Raw genomic sequence first — 17,884 nt, 5'->3', positions numbered from 1 at the left:
TTAAATGAGTAGGTCTTTCATAAGACGGTCTTACATATCTTTATTCGTGAGACGGATCACTCATGTCCATATTTACAATAAAAATTAATATATTTGACATAAAAAATAATACTTTTACGTGGATGACCAATATAGAATATTCGTTTCACAAAATTGACCCGTGAGACCGTCTCACATGTGTTTTTGTGTGATAGGATCATGACATGAATTAATTAAGCGTATGTCTCTTGTGAGACAGTTTCACGAATCTTTATTCATGAGACAAGTCAATCATGTCCATATTTGTCTCGTAAAATTGACTCATGAAACCGTCTCACACGAATTTTTGTTATTAATTAATTAGTACATATGAATAGTTTATATCTCAATCTATGAGTCATATCATGAAAGTAGTAATGATTCAAAATATGGATCATTATATAAACTAATATAATAGCTTGACCTCAACCGTCTCCGACCTACTAACCATATACTTACACTGTGTACTTACACAATGCATCCTCGTGATAACAGTTATCATATTAATGTAAGAATACGCGGGGTCACAAGATAGATATNTGTGCAGGTTGAAAAGTCGAAGAAAAATCAGAAAGCAGCTGACCAAAAGTTTTTGTTTCGAAGTCAAAAGAAAATATAAACCTTGCATCTGAAGAGATTAATTAAAAATACCAACAAAATAATTTGTTTTAGAAATTAAATATTTAATAAAATTCTGCGGACTATATATATACATTTTCATATAATTTATATTTAGGTTAAATTAAATTAAAGATACATCGACGTACTAACATCTACCGGCTTATCTTGTTGAGCAGTGGAGCTTTCACTTTCTCCTTTCATTCATTGTTCATTGGTTTCCAATCTTAAAGAGTATATTAGTTGCCTTTTTATATCAAGAGAAAGCTAGGAACTCCACTTTTTTCATTAGATTAGATTTTCTTGATTTCACCATTTTCGACTTCCTTTTTTCCCCAAAAAAGAAAAAAAAATCTCATATTTTCCTGTGGTAGGAGTGGAAATTCGTTTGAGATTTAAGCCCAAAAGTTAAAGGATGGACAAAGATGTCACCATGAATCCGAAAAAGGGAAACAAGCAGCCCAAAATCAGGAAAAAGCAGCCACTTAAAGTTGTGTACATAACAAACCCTATCAAGTTCAAAACCAGCGCTTCAGAATTCAGGTCCCTAGTTCAAGAGCTCACCGGGCAAGACTCCGATCTACCCGAATCCTCCACTAAGTTTTCGGCAGAGCGGTGTGCTGGCGGCTACGGCGGCAGCCAGCCGGGGGATGCTGAGGCTGCGAAAATGGCACTGGAGGCGGACAGAAATACTGTTCATGCACTCGAAGACGCGAGGGAAATAGGGCAACACAATGTCACAATTAACGGTGATGTATCACAAGGATCTGATCCAGCCTCATTCTGGTCGTTCGGCGGCGGTGTGCCACAAGGGCCGGATCTATCTTCATTCGGGTCATTTGGTTATAATGAAATTTATTCTCCACTTATGGTTGAGGAATTACAAGGGCTAGTGGATTCAAGCTCGAGTCAAGAAGCTTCACATTTTGATGTTTTCAAGAGGCTAGAATCCATGTAAAACTAGGTATGGTTAATTTGGTACGTAAACAATTCACTATCTTATAACAATATGCTAATACCTTGAGAATTTATGTGCTTTGAAAACTTTCTGAGATAGTTATTTTAATTTTCTTCAATATTTTGATAGTCTTGTGATCTAATGATAAAATTTATGATTTCGGATTGATCTTGATCTGGCTCTTTACCGGATTTGAAACTTGATTCAATCTTTGACCTTATCTGGTGTGCTCTAATTATTTTTTTCGTATGAACCCCGGGATCAGACCCACGCAAGAATTACTATACAAAAATGGTTAATTTAAATTGTTAAATAAATCCATGGTAACCCCTTATAAATCCCTTTTTATTTCCATTTTTAACTAAGTGGGATAGGGCACTACAGTTCTTGAAAATGATATTATTTAACTACTATTGTAACTGTCGTCACTTCCTCATTAAACGCTTATTGTAACACATGATTTCCTGAAATTTAAACGTTTGATTATCAACTTTTAAGGATCGTAATAACAGTTACTAAAGCAGAAGATTTTTATTTTATCATTCCGAGTCATTTTGATCCGGTTCTTGGAAGTACCGATAGTTATGATAAGCCTTCGGTTGATTTGTGTNTATATATATAATGATTTATTATCTTTATATTGTACACAATTCATTATTTCATGACGAGCCTAAATGGATTCGTTGTACGCTGGTCATAATCTTTTCCATACACTTATATATATTTTCTCATTTGCATTAATTATCTTGGAATTTTAAAAGGATGAATAGTTGAAATTAAAGTCCCTGCAGGTTAAATGCACCTTGGTAGATTTTTTATGGGGGTTAGTTGATTGGCTTATTCTGTGGGCAGTGTACTCAGAGATGCATACATCTCCTCTAGCTAGTACACTTGTTGCATACCTCTCTCTCTCTCTCTATATATATATATATATTAAAGATAAATTATCTATGATATTTGACGAATTTTTTAATCCCAAGCAAGCAAGTACTGCTATGTATTTACGGTGATAATTACCAAGAATATGAGTTGGTTGTACGTGATTCTAGAGTATACGCTATATTTTGATAGAATAAATAAATGCTGGTGTGTTAAATAATTTTATTTTTGTAATGGTGTGCTTTTTTTACTGACATTGGGAGGTAGATGTAATTATCTCTTATAAACACTACACCAAAAACGGCATTCGACAACGGATTTTATCCGTTGTCGTAGCCATACTAAAACTGTTGTAACTGAGGGTGTTGTTGAAAGTCCGTTCAACGACAACGATTTTTATCCGTTGTGGTAGGTCGAATTAAAAAATAATATTAGCGACGGATTTATTCAAAACCGTCCCTAATTTTGCATTAACGACGGTTTATTAAACCGTCCCTAATTTTGCATTAGCGACGGTTCTCAATAAATTCCGTCGCTACTTTTAGCAACGGTTTATAATCATGATTTCCGTCGCTAATTTGTTTCGAAAAATTAAAAAAAAAATTTAAAATTTAATAAATCTAAAAAAAACTAACAATCGAAACTAAAATCGTGTAAAATAGAAAAATTTTAAGTGTTGTAAAGTAGTAAAATCGTTTAAGAGAGAAAAATTTTAAATTTTGTGAAGTTGTGAGAATAATTTTAAGTGTTGTGAAAAAATAAAATCGTGTACGAGAGAAAAATTTTAAGTGTTGTGAAGTGGTGAAAAAATACATACATTATGAAAAAATGTTTGTACCTTGATATATTTGCTTAAATTGTGACGAATTGATATATCAATGAACACCACCTTAGTTAGCAGTCCGCCGCCATAGAATTTTATATTAAGATATCAAATTTATTGAAAATTTCTCAAGCGTTTCTCAGAATTACCTAAGACAATTTATTTCTTAACAAAACATATTTTAATAAAGGGCATAGTTTTCATCTATTTCTATTCTGGTTTATAAGTTCTGAATTTTATTATATATTTTTTTCTTTCATTTTTTTCACTTTCGCACTTAGTTATTTATTTTACTCAATCAAGATATATCATACATGATAACATCACTATTTTATATTTACATATTCAAAGGTCAAAACTCATTAGTATTAAGGATAATATTATTAAGAAAGAATAGAAAAAAAAAGGCTTTTAATTATAACGAAAAATTATATTTTATTTTAATTTATGTTAACCTGTGTAGCACAAAAACATCCTCGTTGAATTGTGGATAATGGCAAATTTTTAACTTCGTTCTTGCAAAATCAAGTACTTTGTTCCCAAAACTGAAAATAGTATAAATTTGACCAAAGGGGTCTCATCAAACACATAAAACAATTGATGTTTAATGCATCCTGATAAAATCTTTTAGGAAATTCAAGGACTAAACTCATGGTGTACAATAATTAAAAAGTTGCAAAATCTCGAGGCCGAAGGATGATCTCTCGTGGATAAAGTGTTGGCGACACCATCGGTGTACCACTTTGTATAACCTTTTTCAAGAGGATTTCGCATCCAGGTGCGTCGACAGTTTTGAATCGCTTCATGAACAGTCAGCCAATGGCTTCCTCGATGGCTTTTCTCGGGCCACGACTCCAGCTCCTCCTTCACATGCAAAGCATACGTTGCTGCCTTACATAAAATATCTGGACTACCCTCTTGGATTGTTTTGCTGTTGACAGCATATAATCCTAGAAAATGCTAAACAAAAGAAATACAAAAATTAAAAGAATGAATTTAAGGTATTCCTTAATTAGGACCAAACGCCTGCCCTAAACCAAAAGCTAAAGTTGGAAGAATCAGTGCAGTTCAATCTTGTAGATCATATAGCAACCTAAATTCCATGTTTGATCAGTGGGCTACTTTGAATTCACACATAATAGTTCTTTCGTTCAAGGTCTTTCATAGCTGGGAGGGGTAGGCTTTACATTTTCATTTGAATAAGACCCAATCTCTTAAGAGTAAGTAAGGTATCTTTTTATCTTGGCCTCCCTTGTTGCTGCCTCCTGGGCTGTTTCGTCAGCCTCCCACCCACCCTACATGGCAACAATTCAAGGAGGAAGACATTATTGATATTTCCTCTTATCTGTTTATCTTGGAATTATGTGGAACTACCATATATGCCAAAATTGCAAAGGCAATTGTTCTGACCGCAGAATCCCTCGCACCAGTTACCCAACATCAGAATGAGAACAGAGAACAGTTTTACTGCCTACGTTCTTGGAAAAAAAGAAACAAGAAGAGAAATGACATTATATTCAACCGGAAAAATGAAAATAGCACAATCACAGTCCTTGCAATTTTTCCATAAATAAATGACAAAGGAAAACTCCTCTCTTCTAGCCCCTTCCCTAAGATAACACTCTCTCTAACAATATTTTTCCTAACCTCCTCTACATCACTAACACCCCTTTATATATTATATCCATCCCCCATGCGCACATCACTAACTCTTCTCTCCCCCACTTTGGGCCTTTGAACTTCTTGCGTAAACACTGCAAATTGGGATTCTTTCTTGGGTCACTCCAATACCCGGACTCTCCTACGTTGCTGCTCTTTCTCTAACAATATATCTATCCCTTCATGTATGAATAAGTATCCACGACTACATTGGGTCCCGAATGTTCCTAAGCTCAGGTCCATCGAGTTTCCTGTGTCATTTCTAAAACTTTTGCTTTAGGCACTAGAAAATACTCAGTCAACTCACTCTTTTCCTTCACCATATAAGCAACATGACAATGGAGAGGGCCAGCATTTTAACAGGAAGCAGTTCAAGAAAATGCTACCCAAGTAAAACAACAAAGATACAGATCTACACAAATAACACAACCAAATGGATTTGCATGTAATGCCGATAACAAATCATAAAATCCATGTCTAAATGTCAAACTGCTTGGTGTTTGCTAGAATCCATGCACATAGTTCCATTTTACCATCTCTTCCATATTTCTCATAAAATATCCAGAAATCCTGTGACCGAATTTAGATCATGTATGATTTGTTTATGCATATAATGCATGCGTACGCAAAATTATAAACAGGATCACTCACTTATATAACTAATAAATACTTATAGGGTATCATTTAAGAACTAACTTGGCATAAATCATAACAGCTTCTGCAAGATTTTTATTTCATTTACAATATATATATCTTAAATATTTTAAACCGAAGCATGAATTACGTTATGATCTATATGCCTTAAAAGATCATTGTTTTATGCTTTTCTTGTTGCTTTTTGACGACAAAAGCATAAAAATAAGTTCCTTGCTTAATTCTAAATAAAATGGTTCGAATCCAACCCCCTACACCCCAAATCCTTGTAACTTAAAAAGATCCAAACACCATTCCAGAGCCTTTCAAGTTAATTTCGCTGAAATGAGGCAAAATCTCAAGATAGAAGGTACAATATTTCCCCCTTATAACCTCTAATTAGCTCAGCACGAACACGATCGAGTACAAGCACGAACACGAGCATACTCGAACTCTAAACCCACGTACATATGAATATATGCAACACACAACATGGATGCACTGTTCCACCCTTGAAGCATGTGTGTGCATGTGCTCGAGCAAGTTCGATCGGCGATAAATAAAAAAATGTTTAATAGATTACACACGAAGTCGAAAAAAATATATGTGTAGGTATTATATTTGTCAGCTGTCTTGTCTGTATGACAGTCCAATTATGATTATTTGATTTGTAGGAAATGAGGATGCAAAAAATAAGGAAATTGAAGGTGTGATAGAACAGTGCTACGACAAGTACTTTGTGAACACCGAGAATTGGAGCTCAGCTGATTTCTACCATGCGGTGTGCCAGACTGTCGAGTACTATTTCCAATTTTCTTTCATTTTTTTTATTATTAATTAATAATACTGATTATTGATTCTAAAAATTTTGGCTAATAAATTCAATATTTAATAGATGAGATTAATTCTTTTTGCTAGAGAAATTAATAAAAAGATTGGCAGCACGCAATTTCGGGTGCCAACGATTTCCACAATTGATCACGCATACAAAGTAAGGTTAATTTATGGTGTATATAAATTCTTTTAGCTGTGTAATATATTTATGCTGCGATGTAGAATTAAAAAAAATACATTATTTACGATATAACTTTCATACATATAATTTTGGTTTGAGCCGAGTCAGCTAACAAAAAAATGGAAATTCTAAAGCTTAATTGGATATACTTTAAATATTGTCGAAAAAAATAATAATAACTATGATTTGTTTCACCGATTTCATGTTGTATATTTTTCTTTTGAAGAAAACTTCTTTTTCTTACATGAAAAGTCGTATAAATATTTTAAATTTTTAATAGTATTTTGTATTTCAAAATATACTTAAATTCGAGTTTTAAAAAAAACTATAATTCCTAGGGTCTGAATTTGCACCAATCTATATTAGTACGATATGTGATTATTTTCCTGAATTTATAATTATTTTAATTTCAGAAACATCACCAAGGCAAAGGAAAATTGCTGAAAAGGGAAGAATTTCAGAAAATTCTTGAAGAAGTGATTCTTGACACAGGGGTCACAAATATTGGTGCAAAAGATTTATTATTCTACATTTTCGGAGTCCCTGCCACCACCCTTTTCTTCAAGCAACGTTTGATTCCAAAGCTAATACCTAATGAAGTTTTCATACCTTTTGTCACTTCTGCTACTGTTTTCCTCCTTGCAAAATTTAACAAAATATAATTATATATCATTCAATTAATTTATTATATATTAATTATTGTTGTAATTAATTAAGGATCCTGAGTAATTCAAACATATTTAATTCTAATTTGACCTTTTTTGAATATTGTTTGTGTTTAGATATTTTTCTCCAAACATCTGAAAAACATGGAACAAAGGGATGATGAGTAAGAGTGCAGATCTAGATCACAGTTTTCCAATGTCTATTAATGCAGTATTTACTTTGACCTAATTAATTAATAAGAAAAAACTGTAATTTTAATAATTTATTGAATATTGTTTATTTGAAACTGACATTCTACTATGTGACTCGCGTCTCATTTTGAAATATTATGTGGTGTCTTACTATATTTTTTCCTATATTTTTGCTTAGATGAATTTTAATTTATGTAACATATGTTTACTCTCTCGTCACATGAATCATGTATAAGATCGTCAACTTCAAATAAAAAATATTCATTTGGTTTAGGGAATTTTAGCGGAAGAAAAATCAAAGTTGCTAGAAGAAAAAAAAAATTGACAAATGACAGAACTAACCTCCAAAACAAATTACTACTAGTCTTTTTTCCATTAATAACGTTTAGTTAAGTCGAGAAAACTTTCTACATGTACATGTGCGTGTGTACAATAAAGTAATTGACGCACACAGATTAATAATTTTGTCCTTTCTAATCTTGACTTTTTTGCAAACAAAATAAATCCAAAAATGTCGGGGATGGTACAATAGTTAGTTCTGATCTTGACTTTTTTGCACACAAAAAACTGTCCATCGATGGATACCATTGAACTAATCGTCTGAAGCTTAGTTACAGTTTAATCTAATTTCTTCTCCCTTGTCGTAAAATGCCCAAACCTTTTCCTTCAACATCAAAACATCCATGTTCTGACTTCCTTGTCCCTGCTAAATTCAAGCAAAACATGCATTAAAAAAATAATAAAGAAAGAGATCAATAATTGATTGATTGGTATAATAAATATATAATAAGTTATTTCATTTGCTTATCTGATAATTCATCAACAGCTTTAATTGATATTTTTGAAGATCAGTAATACAATAATATGTATGCTTAGACTCAAAAATTTATGTGGTGATGGATAACGTACGTAGTTCAAAATGATAAATTTTACACTTGAGAATGTAAAATTTATGACTGGCATAAAAAGCAATGATATGAATATATGAAATTATAAGATGAAATGATATATTTATAAGATATATTGGTTAGAGTACCTGAATATGTGCATTATAGAAAACCCTCCCTCCAAAAGACTGAAAACATGAAGTACTTAGCACAAGAAAACCTTCTTTCTCCAAACACCATAAAGCATCAGAAATCGAACCCTTTTCAAATTTGGCCATCGAAAACTGGAGAACTATTTCTTGTTCGCTTATTCGTGTTGCGGATAATGTTGACGACGAACTTCGTATCGGTTTTCTTGATATCTGCTTCCTAAAATCAATGGTTGAATCTTCTTGAAATACCCTCTTACTTTTCTTTGATATGAGATGCTCTTTCTTTTGGATCAACGTCCCTACTTCTTTCTGAAGCTCAGGGATGTATTTCAGCACTCTTGAAATTGTAGCAGGAATACTCAGTTTTCTCTGTATACATTTAAAAATTCATAAATGGTCTAATTAAGACAAAAACTGACAAAAATATATAGATTAAAACATTTAGTATAATAATATTCTTACAGACTGGTCTTCCGGCGGAAGCAGCGCGCGGAGAGTGGAATACATGGTGTTCATCTTTTTCCGGCGATCCCTTTCACTGGCATTATGATTCAACTTCTTGAAGATCTTAGTCGTGTCGCCCAATTTACGAAACTCCGAAAATTCTCCAGTCATATGATCTTGTCCTGCCGGAGAACATTGAAGATCGATGGAGTCTGAATTTTGATCGGAAAATTTTTCCCCGGAAACGTAGTCGTCATGGCCGATGAGATTCTCCAACGGCCACCCGAAACCTGAGAAATGAGCAGAAACGTCGACCATTCTTTGATGTGGTTTGATGGCATGCATATAACTCAGCAAGTGTATTTATATTGATAATCTTAGGTTAGTTAATTTTGTATATGCAGCTGACTCGGAGCCAATATATTGTTTTAATATGTATACCTTCGACCATAACACATATATTTTTTAATATGTGGTTTGAAAAATTTTTGTATGTTGTAGATTTAGGTATTATCGATTAATGTCTACTTCTTATTTTTCTTAGTTGGGTTGAAATTTAAGCATATGCAAGTCCACGACAAGATAATATATATATATATATAAGTTAATATTTGGTAAATTAATAATCTATATAATATATTATAGTAAATTTTTTGATAAATTAATAAGATAATACTTTTTTAAAAATAATGAAGCAATTCTTTAGTTTAGTAATCAAAATTTAGACTTACACAAATTACAAATGACCAAATGTAGAACGAGTTATCTAATTATGGACAGTCCAACACATTATAACAGTAGAATCTGACTCTGATATCTTGTCAAGATTGAGACTTGAACTTAACTCAACCTCAAAAGTTAGTCCAAAGAAGAAGATTGTCCAAGTTAATATATGCAACTCCCATAAATTTATGTTGACAACTAACAACTTTTTCTATTATTCTAGCTGGAAAATCATTGTATGAGTTTCCAAAATATTTTTTCCAAAAACATAAAATTTCATTACACTTCATGTGTGTCCGATCATTAGTATCACGTTAAATAAATATGTTATTAATTAAATTAAAATATATGAATTCGTACGTAACTGATTATGTCATTTATTTTAAAATACTGATTCCAAACAAAGAGAAAGTGATTGTAATTACTATTTTTTAACCCACGAGAAGGACACACGAACGGCAATAGCTAATCATGGTTTATTTAGACAGTAAACACGATTAATGCATGGTTCACATAAGCCGTAGTTTGATGTGGCACACGCTTCTCGGGTAAAATGTTGTATGGCATGTGCCATGAAAACACCTGATTCCTACGATAAAAAAAATATTTAAAAAATAGTGTGTGTGTGTGTGTGTATTTTAACATTAAAAAATATATGATATGTCATATTTCTTCGATTTTCGAGATTTTTAAAATATTTTTTATTCTTATCTAATTATAAAAAAAATATAGGATATATTACTTTATTATTAACATTGATTAATCCTTGGAATGCAAGACATTCAAGAATTTATTTTTCTCTTTTTTTACTATGCTTGATTCTAGGGATTAGGTGCTGTGTTTAAGTTATTCCCAAATTTAGAGGCTGATTTTCTTTGTGTAACAAGAACTGTAGCCGTTACCGGTAAATGTGGACTAGACAAATTCTTCCTGAACGTAGTAATCTGCAAACTACATCAACCAGATCAACTCACTCTAAACAAGTTTTGTTTAACATACTAACCCAAAAAGATGTTGATAGAAAATAGAATATATATGACCAATTAATAACAAGTACACTTGTTGCATCGGTTTAGAGGCCGATTTCTTGCTCTTATTTTAATTGTATGAAACTTAGCAATTCATCCGGAGGAAACTAAGATAAAACAATGCTTTAGTGGTTTATATATTTCTTTGAGAAAGGGTGAATGCTTGAATATTTAACAAAATTATCTTCGTTAAACCATGAATTTGAAAAAAAAATGGTATCGCAATAAAAGCCCTTACGGGGGCGACTAAATTGCATATTCAAGACAACTCGTTATCTTTTTTTTTTTTGGTAAAAAACAAATGACAACTCATTGAAATAATAAAATATTCTCCGCTCATGTTATTGTAATATATTTTTGATTTACTGATAATACATACTCCTCGTATAGTAGGCAGCCCCAATCTTAAGACTGCATGTGCCTCATCGACTTTGACCTTCTAGCCCCCGGACAATAGAAAGTTATAGATGGCTGTTAAAAATGTCCGAGTTGGTAGAATAGGTGAGTGTTTAATCAGTAGTCAGAAGTTAAATTCCTTTATCAACATTTTCTCGGACGATCTTGTCGCACAGGGCTAGCCCAGTGCGATTTGCCTGACTAACATGGTTTGCAGATTATTGCGTTAATCAAATTGTTTACCTACAGCGCACCAAAAATAAGGACTACGGGCTCTCACGTCATAAAAAAAAATATAAAACTATACATGAAGAAGATCAAATTTGTTGCATTGCAAGCTCACAATATTTTTCATTAAAGAGATCATTCTAACAATGGTCTCATTGTGTTTTATCGTTTTAAGTTGATACCCCGATCACGACAGCCCAGATAGTTGAAGGCCCCATAAACAACCCAACAACCATTTTGTTGTTGATACCCCAATCTAGACAGCCCAGACACACACGACTTTAAGTTATAAATATTTTGTTTTTTTAAAAAAAAATTTAATTCACGCAGAAGTTCGTAGAGTTTAATAGTTTTACTATTATATATCTAAACATGTATGTCTATAACCATGTTATATATAGTTTTTAACCATTTCCTTGTTTACACAGACTACCTGTAACCATGCTATATATAGTGCAGCTGAGCCGTCAATTCCATCTTTCCATTACCTGCATCATCTCAATGACCATGGCTGTATCGTACGTCAGCTTCCCTTAATCACTATCCCATTCCCATATGGAATACAATTCACCTCACAAAGTTGTTCTTGTATTATATTATCTTTCTAAACAATCGTTGCGCCTCACTATATATCTTGAAACAAACCCCATGGTAAAGCATGTTGAAGAATTTCGAAAAAATAATATAAAGGATTTTGATTGACTCCAAGGCACGTTTTGTAAACGTTATCTTTTAAGAGATGTTTCTCGATTTCTTTCAGGATACAATGGAGAAAACAAGTTAATTCAAGACCCCTTTGAATCTGATGATGCATTTCTATTTATAGATAATGTGGAGATGATTCTGAAAAGACATGACTCTTAGTCAAACAACAGTTCTTTTCTGAACTGACACATGCATCCGTTCATGAACCAAAGTGTCCACTCGCGAATAGTCACGAGGTTTCTGAATATTCTGAAAATATGAAAATAAATTTCTGAAAATATTCTAACAAAGCACGTAAGGTAAAAACCCATCGGGCACACAGCCGCGCTTGAATAACACCCAAATTAGCAATAAGCGTTCACTGCTATATTCGTTGTACAGTATCCACTCGAATACCTAAAATGCGTACATGCTTAAATAGGAAAATTGCTACAGAAGCTTCACAATTTGCGAAAGCAGCTTATTAAATATGCACCATTTCTTGTACAAATGAAGGGCATCATCCAAACCCTTTACATTGCCCGTTCCCTCACAGAATTCCTGAATTGAACACGATTTCGGGCGGAAATAACGAAAAAATTACCCGAATGAAGAATAAAAATGCAACTGCTTCCAAACCTGAATTCTCTTCAATGTCTTCCACCTTACCTCACACATAGGAATCTAATTGCGAATCACTGGAATAGAATGGATTCGCCGGGGCCCATTACAATGCCAAAGTAATGTAAATAAGCTTGAACCTGGCCTGGCTTCTGTCCGATGTTTTAGCCCGTTTAATTTTGGGCCTCAGATACAAAAGGCCCAGATTTTGTATAGTTTCGGCTAGTCTGAAAATGTTCGTCGATCTTTGACCTAGAAGCATACTCAGACCTCAAGACTCATGAGGTCTTACGTTGAAATCTCCCTTGCGTACTTATGGAATTTTTAAGGAACTTAAATCTTAAATACATAAATTAAAGGACTTAAGTTGAAGAACAAACATAATCTACAATGACAATTTTATTTTACGATTTTTTTGGAAAAAAAAATGTTTTTATAAGTTTAATTAATTTCTCACCAATTACTACGATTCTATTTTCCAGGTTCGATAACAAAACTGTCCAAGGTTCTATTAAAAAAAACTAGGAAAAAAATTTTTATTTATGCAAATTAATCCCAGCAAAGAGTTATGATGATATCTAAAGCATGTCCACGGATTAGGATAGCCAAAGAGAGTTATTGCTGCTGCCTTTCCTAAGAGGGGTGAGGTATGATATACTTCCACAGGTTTTGGCTTACGATAACGCTTTTGAGTCTTCGTGTGTATGTATAATCTATCTTTCATCAAGTGATCAAGTCGAAACCTAATTATAGCAAACTCTTCACTCCAAAAAAAAATACCAGACACTTGCCATTTTGCATGCACTAAAATTTAATAGGGATTGCACAATTAGATACAAACAAAAGCAAAAACAAGAAACCTTTAGAAACAAGCTGGCAAAAAAAATTTTGTTGTTGACCCGAAAGATTTGGCTAACTTTACATTTGATTCAGGATTCTAATCTTAAACTGGGGCCAAAAAAATTTATACAAGAGAAATTGTAATTTAAATATTTGTATGTTTTTTCTAAAAAAAAATTTATATCCCCTTATATTCAAAAAATGATTAAATGTGTTCGAGATTTAATAATTCTTGTCTGATCCATAGGTACATATTCCAAATTTTGTGAATTCACCGACACTTGTTATGTAGATCAGGCGCATTCCTGGAGTTGAAGCTCGATCCGATAAATATTTGTTTGAAAATAACTAAATAGAAATCGAAGTTATATTTATATTGCGACCAAAATCCTTTGTTTTTTTTAAAAATTGTATTTCATCTAATAATTATGCAGTAAAATATATAACATATTAATTTTTAATGATAAATAAAATTATGAAAGTTCTATGTACCTGCTTTTTTTAGAATGTTCTGTACACCTGATTTGATCGATCATATGTGTTTTCAACTATTGTACACTTACTTAATGGGGAAGAGACCTACGGCACAATAGAATAAATTTTGTTCATCCAAAAAAGTAAAATAATTTAAAATTTATGATATCAAATCCATGAATTCAAGTACAATCTAAAATTTTTAAATTCTAATATCACTCACGCGATCGACGGTCTCGCTGAGGAATGTTCACGATTTTTTTTTTTTTTGGATTTTTTCAAGAAATATATTTCATCACTGAGTTTTAAACGATCAAATTTTGACTTATATTTTTAGAAACATCAACCCAAGAAAATAATAAAAATGTAAAATAATAATTGTTAAATTGAGCAGAGCCAAAAATCCAATAATAATAGAGTCCACTACCCATGTTCTTTATGAGAAGCGGAAGCCGACCTGACCCACAATACCCGGCAAGAATCATGATTTGAAAACCTCCAAACCACAAAAGAATCCCACATTTTTAACACCAAATCCTTTCTTGGAATCGGAGTTTTGTTTTTGGGGACCAGACCACGTCATTTATATCTTTTCAATAACTAATTAATATCCAATTTTATTTAGGTTACTTCTTATACTTGTCTATATTGCCATTTCAATATATACAAAAATATATATAGAGATAGAGATCACAAGCACGCACTAAATATATCTTTTTTTCTTTAAGAATTATTTGCGTGGTGGATGAGGCCTAATACCAACCTTGTATTAACTAAAATGTCTGAAGATTCCTTGTAAATGTTGGATTGATTCAACTTTTTATAAGAAGAAAGTAACAAAAATAAAATTGGTTTATTTAAGATGTCATGTACACTAGTTGCTAAAAAGTGTAATGCATTATATTTAGTTCTAATTTCAAAAATTATTAAACTAGCTAGTTATGTGTAGTTTTCTTGAAATCAAGTTGAAGTAAACTTTTTTGTGATTGATTAATACAATAAATTCAAGAAGTTATGTCTAAAGGAAACGATTCTTTCTAGGTAAGGAATAAAACCGACTTTTCAAGAAATCAAATACATGATGTCAAAGGAAAGCTTTGTAGCATGCATAACACATTCAATATATATACATTTTGCTCGTTAATCCAGTATCTCTAACTCATATGGAGTCGTTGTTCTTCGTCAGCGTATCGTTATCGACATTGATTATCCTAAACAGGAAGCTCGTACCTCCCCCAGACCACTTGTGGCATGTCTGTCTTATCTAACATTTGACTCGAGTTTTACAACAAACTTGTGAAATTGTCGAATAAGTAATAGTCAAAGAGATATTTACATATTGAAACTGGCTTTTCATATTTATGGACATCCCCTAAAATTTATCTTTTTCATTACTTAAATAAATATAGGTTTTGCAAAGACAATTAAACATATAGAATCCATATAATTATTTTTTTGTCATATGTTCATGCATTTGGTTTTGTATTGTTTTACTAGTTGGCCTGGAAATAGTATTTTGCTTTCCATATTCAATCAATATGAAGTCAATTATTTGTGTGTGTGTGTGTGTATATGAGATCCTATGTACTAAGCATATCTTCTAAATAAATTTCCATGTCAGAAGGTTCAAAGTATCTGTCTTCAGATGACTTAATTTATGAATATTTAGGAAATATTTTTTTTTAATATTATATGTATTGGTAGCTAAATACGCTTACCTATATGTATGTATATGCACCACTACCAAACAAGAATATTGCTTAGTGGAAAACGGAGGGGTATACATTCTTTGTGTCTAGTTTTTTTTTCTTGGGTATGAATCAATTCGAAAGATTTTCTTTTGATTCTCGAAAACAATGTTCGATGCATCTTTCCCTTTTTAATCTTTTTATTATTTACATACTTTTCATTTAACAAAGAACACAAATAGAATAAAATACGGGCTGACTTTCTCCACTTTGACTTTGTTCCTTTTAAAAAGAAATTATATTCATTAAAAAAATAAAAGGAAATCTGAGGTATCAAAGGGAAAAAGATTTTGCCGCTTTATTCCCTTGAATTTTGCATTTTGGTGTTTTGGATGACACTTGTACATGTTACCAGATATATTAGTTAATTTTTTTTATAGGGAATAATTAATATTTTTGCAGTACATATTCCTTTGCAGCTGGGAAGGGTATAGTGTCACATATGACAAATTGAAATGTCAATTATAATCGTATTAAAAAAATCATATTACAAACATTAATAGTGTTAGTCATAATCTGGAGAACAAAAATTGAGGTAAAAATGTTCCTAGAAATGAATACTCCTCTATGAAAGGAATTTCACAGTCAACATACATGCACATTCTATTTGATCTGTATCGAGTAATATTGGGATGCAATCGAAAAATGACGTGCGATTTAAAATATCAGAGTTGTACCATTATCACTAGCTATTGTTTTTGGTAAAGTAACACGCGTTCGATCTTAAAATTGATATCAGAGTCGAGATCATATGTTCGATTATCATTGATTGCAATGAGTTTAATTATCATGAGATGTATTTTTGGAATGCAATATTTTTCTATGTTGAGAGAACAATCGAAGTGTGTCGCTTGAGTTGTTATACGATTTAAAAGATTTGAGTTACATTATCAACATCAACTATAACTTTTGATAGATTATGTGTTGATTAATTAAATCAATAAAAAATTGGCTGACAATAAACATATATTTATTACTCTATAAAAGGATATTTGAAATTTTAGCTTTGACAAAGTAAAAAGTATCACTCAATTCAAATTTTTTTCTACTCAAATAAAATGGAATGTGTAACGTCCGAAAAACCAACCTACGTAAACCACATGCATGCAAAATTATTTTAATTGCTTAATTGTTTTATTTAATTATTTTTAAATGCTTGCATGATATTTTATTAGATGATTAAATGTGATTGCATGATTAAATGATAATATGACATGATTTCATGAAATTAAGGATTTTACCCGAATATTCGATAATAGGCAGGGGAAGGAGATCGGGGACGACCAAGACAAAAATATTTATTTTTCATTAAATAATAGCGAGGCTTCCTAATATGATTTAAAAATGATTTAATTTTCCTAAAAATGTTGGAGTTCAAATTATTTTACGAGTTGAACTTGATTTTTCCCGGGAAGCCGGTTTTGGGCAAACAAGGAGTTTTAAAAGATCAAAAATATTATTTTATGGAAACTAATTTTATGAACTCTTATTATTTAATTAATTAAGTGTTATTGGGCCCAATTTAATTAATTTAAGTAGGTCCAATTACCCTTAAGTTGCAAGCCCAAACCAAAGCACATTTAACATGTTAATTTAATTATAAATTAGTGTTTTAGGTCTTCTAAACCTAATAATTCAGCCTCCATCAGCCGATTTCACCCTCAAGCACACACCACAATTTTTGAAAAAATTGGAGGAAAAGAAAAGCTTGTGTTCTTCGTCGTCCGGTCGTCCAACGTCGCACCCTCGCCTACGATCGAATAATCGAGCGTTATAAACGCAAAGGCACGTTCCTAAACTCTTTTAAAACATCATACAAATCATATTATGTGTGTTTTATTTGATTATGCATGAAAAATTACATGGGTTCGATTATTTTANAAAAAAAAAAAAAAAAAGAAAAGGGGGAAACGTAAGTGGGTTGGCTTGTGTGTGTTGTCTTCTTGAGTCGGTTCTTTTGCATGGGGTATTGGGGCTCGACCAGGGCTGTGGGTTGGGTCCTAAGGGTCGTGGCTAGGTCCTAGGAAGAGTCCTAGCATAGCTAGGACTCATGGTTCAGGCTAGGGAGGAGTCCACGAAAGTTAGGACTCTCCCCAAGCACTACTCACGTTCGGTTCCTGTACAAGGGGCTGCAGCTTGGTTGGGGCTGGGCTGGGTGGTCTGGGTGAAGGCTTAGGTAGGTCCAGTGAAGGTCAGGAG

The 17,884-nt window shown here is 32.4% G+C and overlaps 3 protein-coding genes across 4 annotated transcripts; 2 read left to right on the top strand and 1 right to left on the bottom strand.

Moving 5' to 3' along the window:
- The first annotated feature begins 807 nt into the window (after positions 1-807).
- Positions 808-2,440, top strand: LOC140968151 (uncharacterized). Its single transcript, XM_073429015.1, has 2 exons — positions 808-1,600; positions 2,386-2,440. Exon 1 carries the CDS (start codon positions 1,052-1,054, stop codon positions 1,592-1,594), a length of 543 nt encoding a protein of 180 aa, XP_073285116.1. The 5' UTR covers positions 808-1,051; the 3' UTR covers positions 1,595-1,600; positions 2,386-2,440.
- A 3,424-nt stretch (positions 2,441-5,864) lies between these two features.
- Positions 5,865-7,350, top strand: LOC140968066 (uncharacterized). The gene is made up of 4 exons (XM_073428909.1): positions 5,865-5,958; positions 6,263-6,386; positions 6,507-6,579; positions 7,017-7,350. The coding sequence occupies exons 1-4, from the start codon at positions 5,934-5,936 to the stop codon at positions 7,263-7,265; spliced, it is 471 nt and encodes a 156-aa protein (XP_073285010.1). The 5' UTR covers positions 5,865-5,933; the 3' UTR covers positions 7,266-7,350.
- A 481-nt stretch (positions 7,351-7,831) lies between these two features.
- On the bottom strand, positions 7,832-9,304 carry LOC140968161 (transcription factor bHLH100-like). Of its 2 annotated transcripts, none has more exons than XM_073429026.1 (3): positions 8,962-9,304; positions 8,497-8,868; positions 7,832-8,166 (listed from the first exon to the last, which is right to left on the bottom strand). In XM_073429026.1, the coding sequence occupies exons 1-3, from the start codon at positions 9,286-9,288 to the stop codon at positions 8,068-8,070; spliced, it is 798 nt and encodes a 265-aa protein (XP_073285127.1). In that variant the 5' UTR covers positions 9,289-9,304; the 3' UTR covers positions 7,832-8,067. The 2 variants fall into 2 exon arrangements, with proteins under 2 accessions (XP_073285127.1, XP_073285128.1); XM_073429027.1 differs by having other exon boundaries at positions 7,832-8,163; positions 8,962-9,301.
- Positions 9,305-17,884: the final 8,580 nt, after the last annotated feature.

The sequence above is a fragment of the Primulina huaijiensis genome, unplaced genomic scaffold, assembly GCF_012295235.1.
Source record: "Primulina huaijiensis isolate GDHJ02 unplaced genomic scaffold, ASM1229523v2 scaffold3245, whole genome shotgun sequence".
NCBI lineage: Eukaryota > Viridiplantae > Streptophyta > Magnoliopsida > Lamiales > Gesneriaceae > Primulina > Primulina huaijiensis.
The sequence above is the reverse complement of the archived record's forward strand: the minus strand, read 5'-3'. Positions and strand labels throughout refer to the sequence as shown.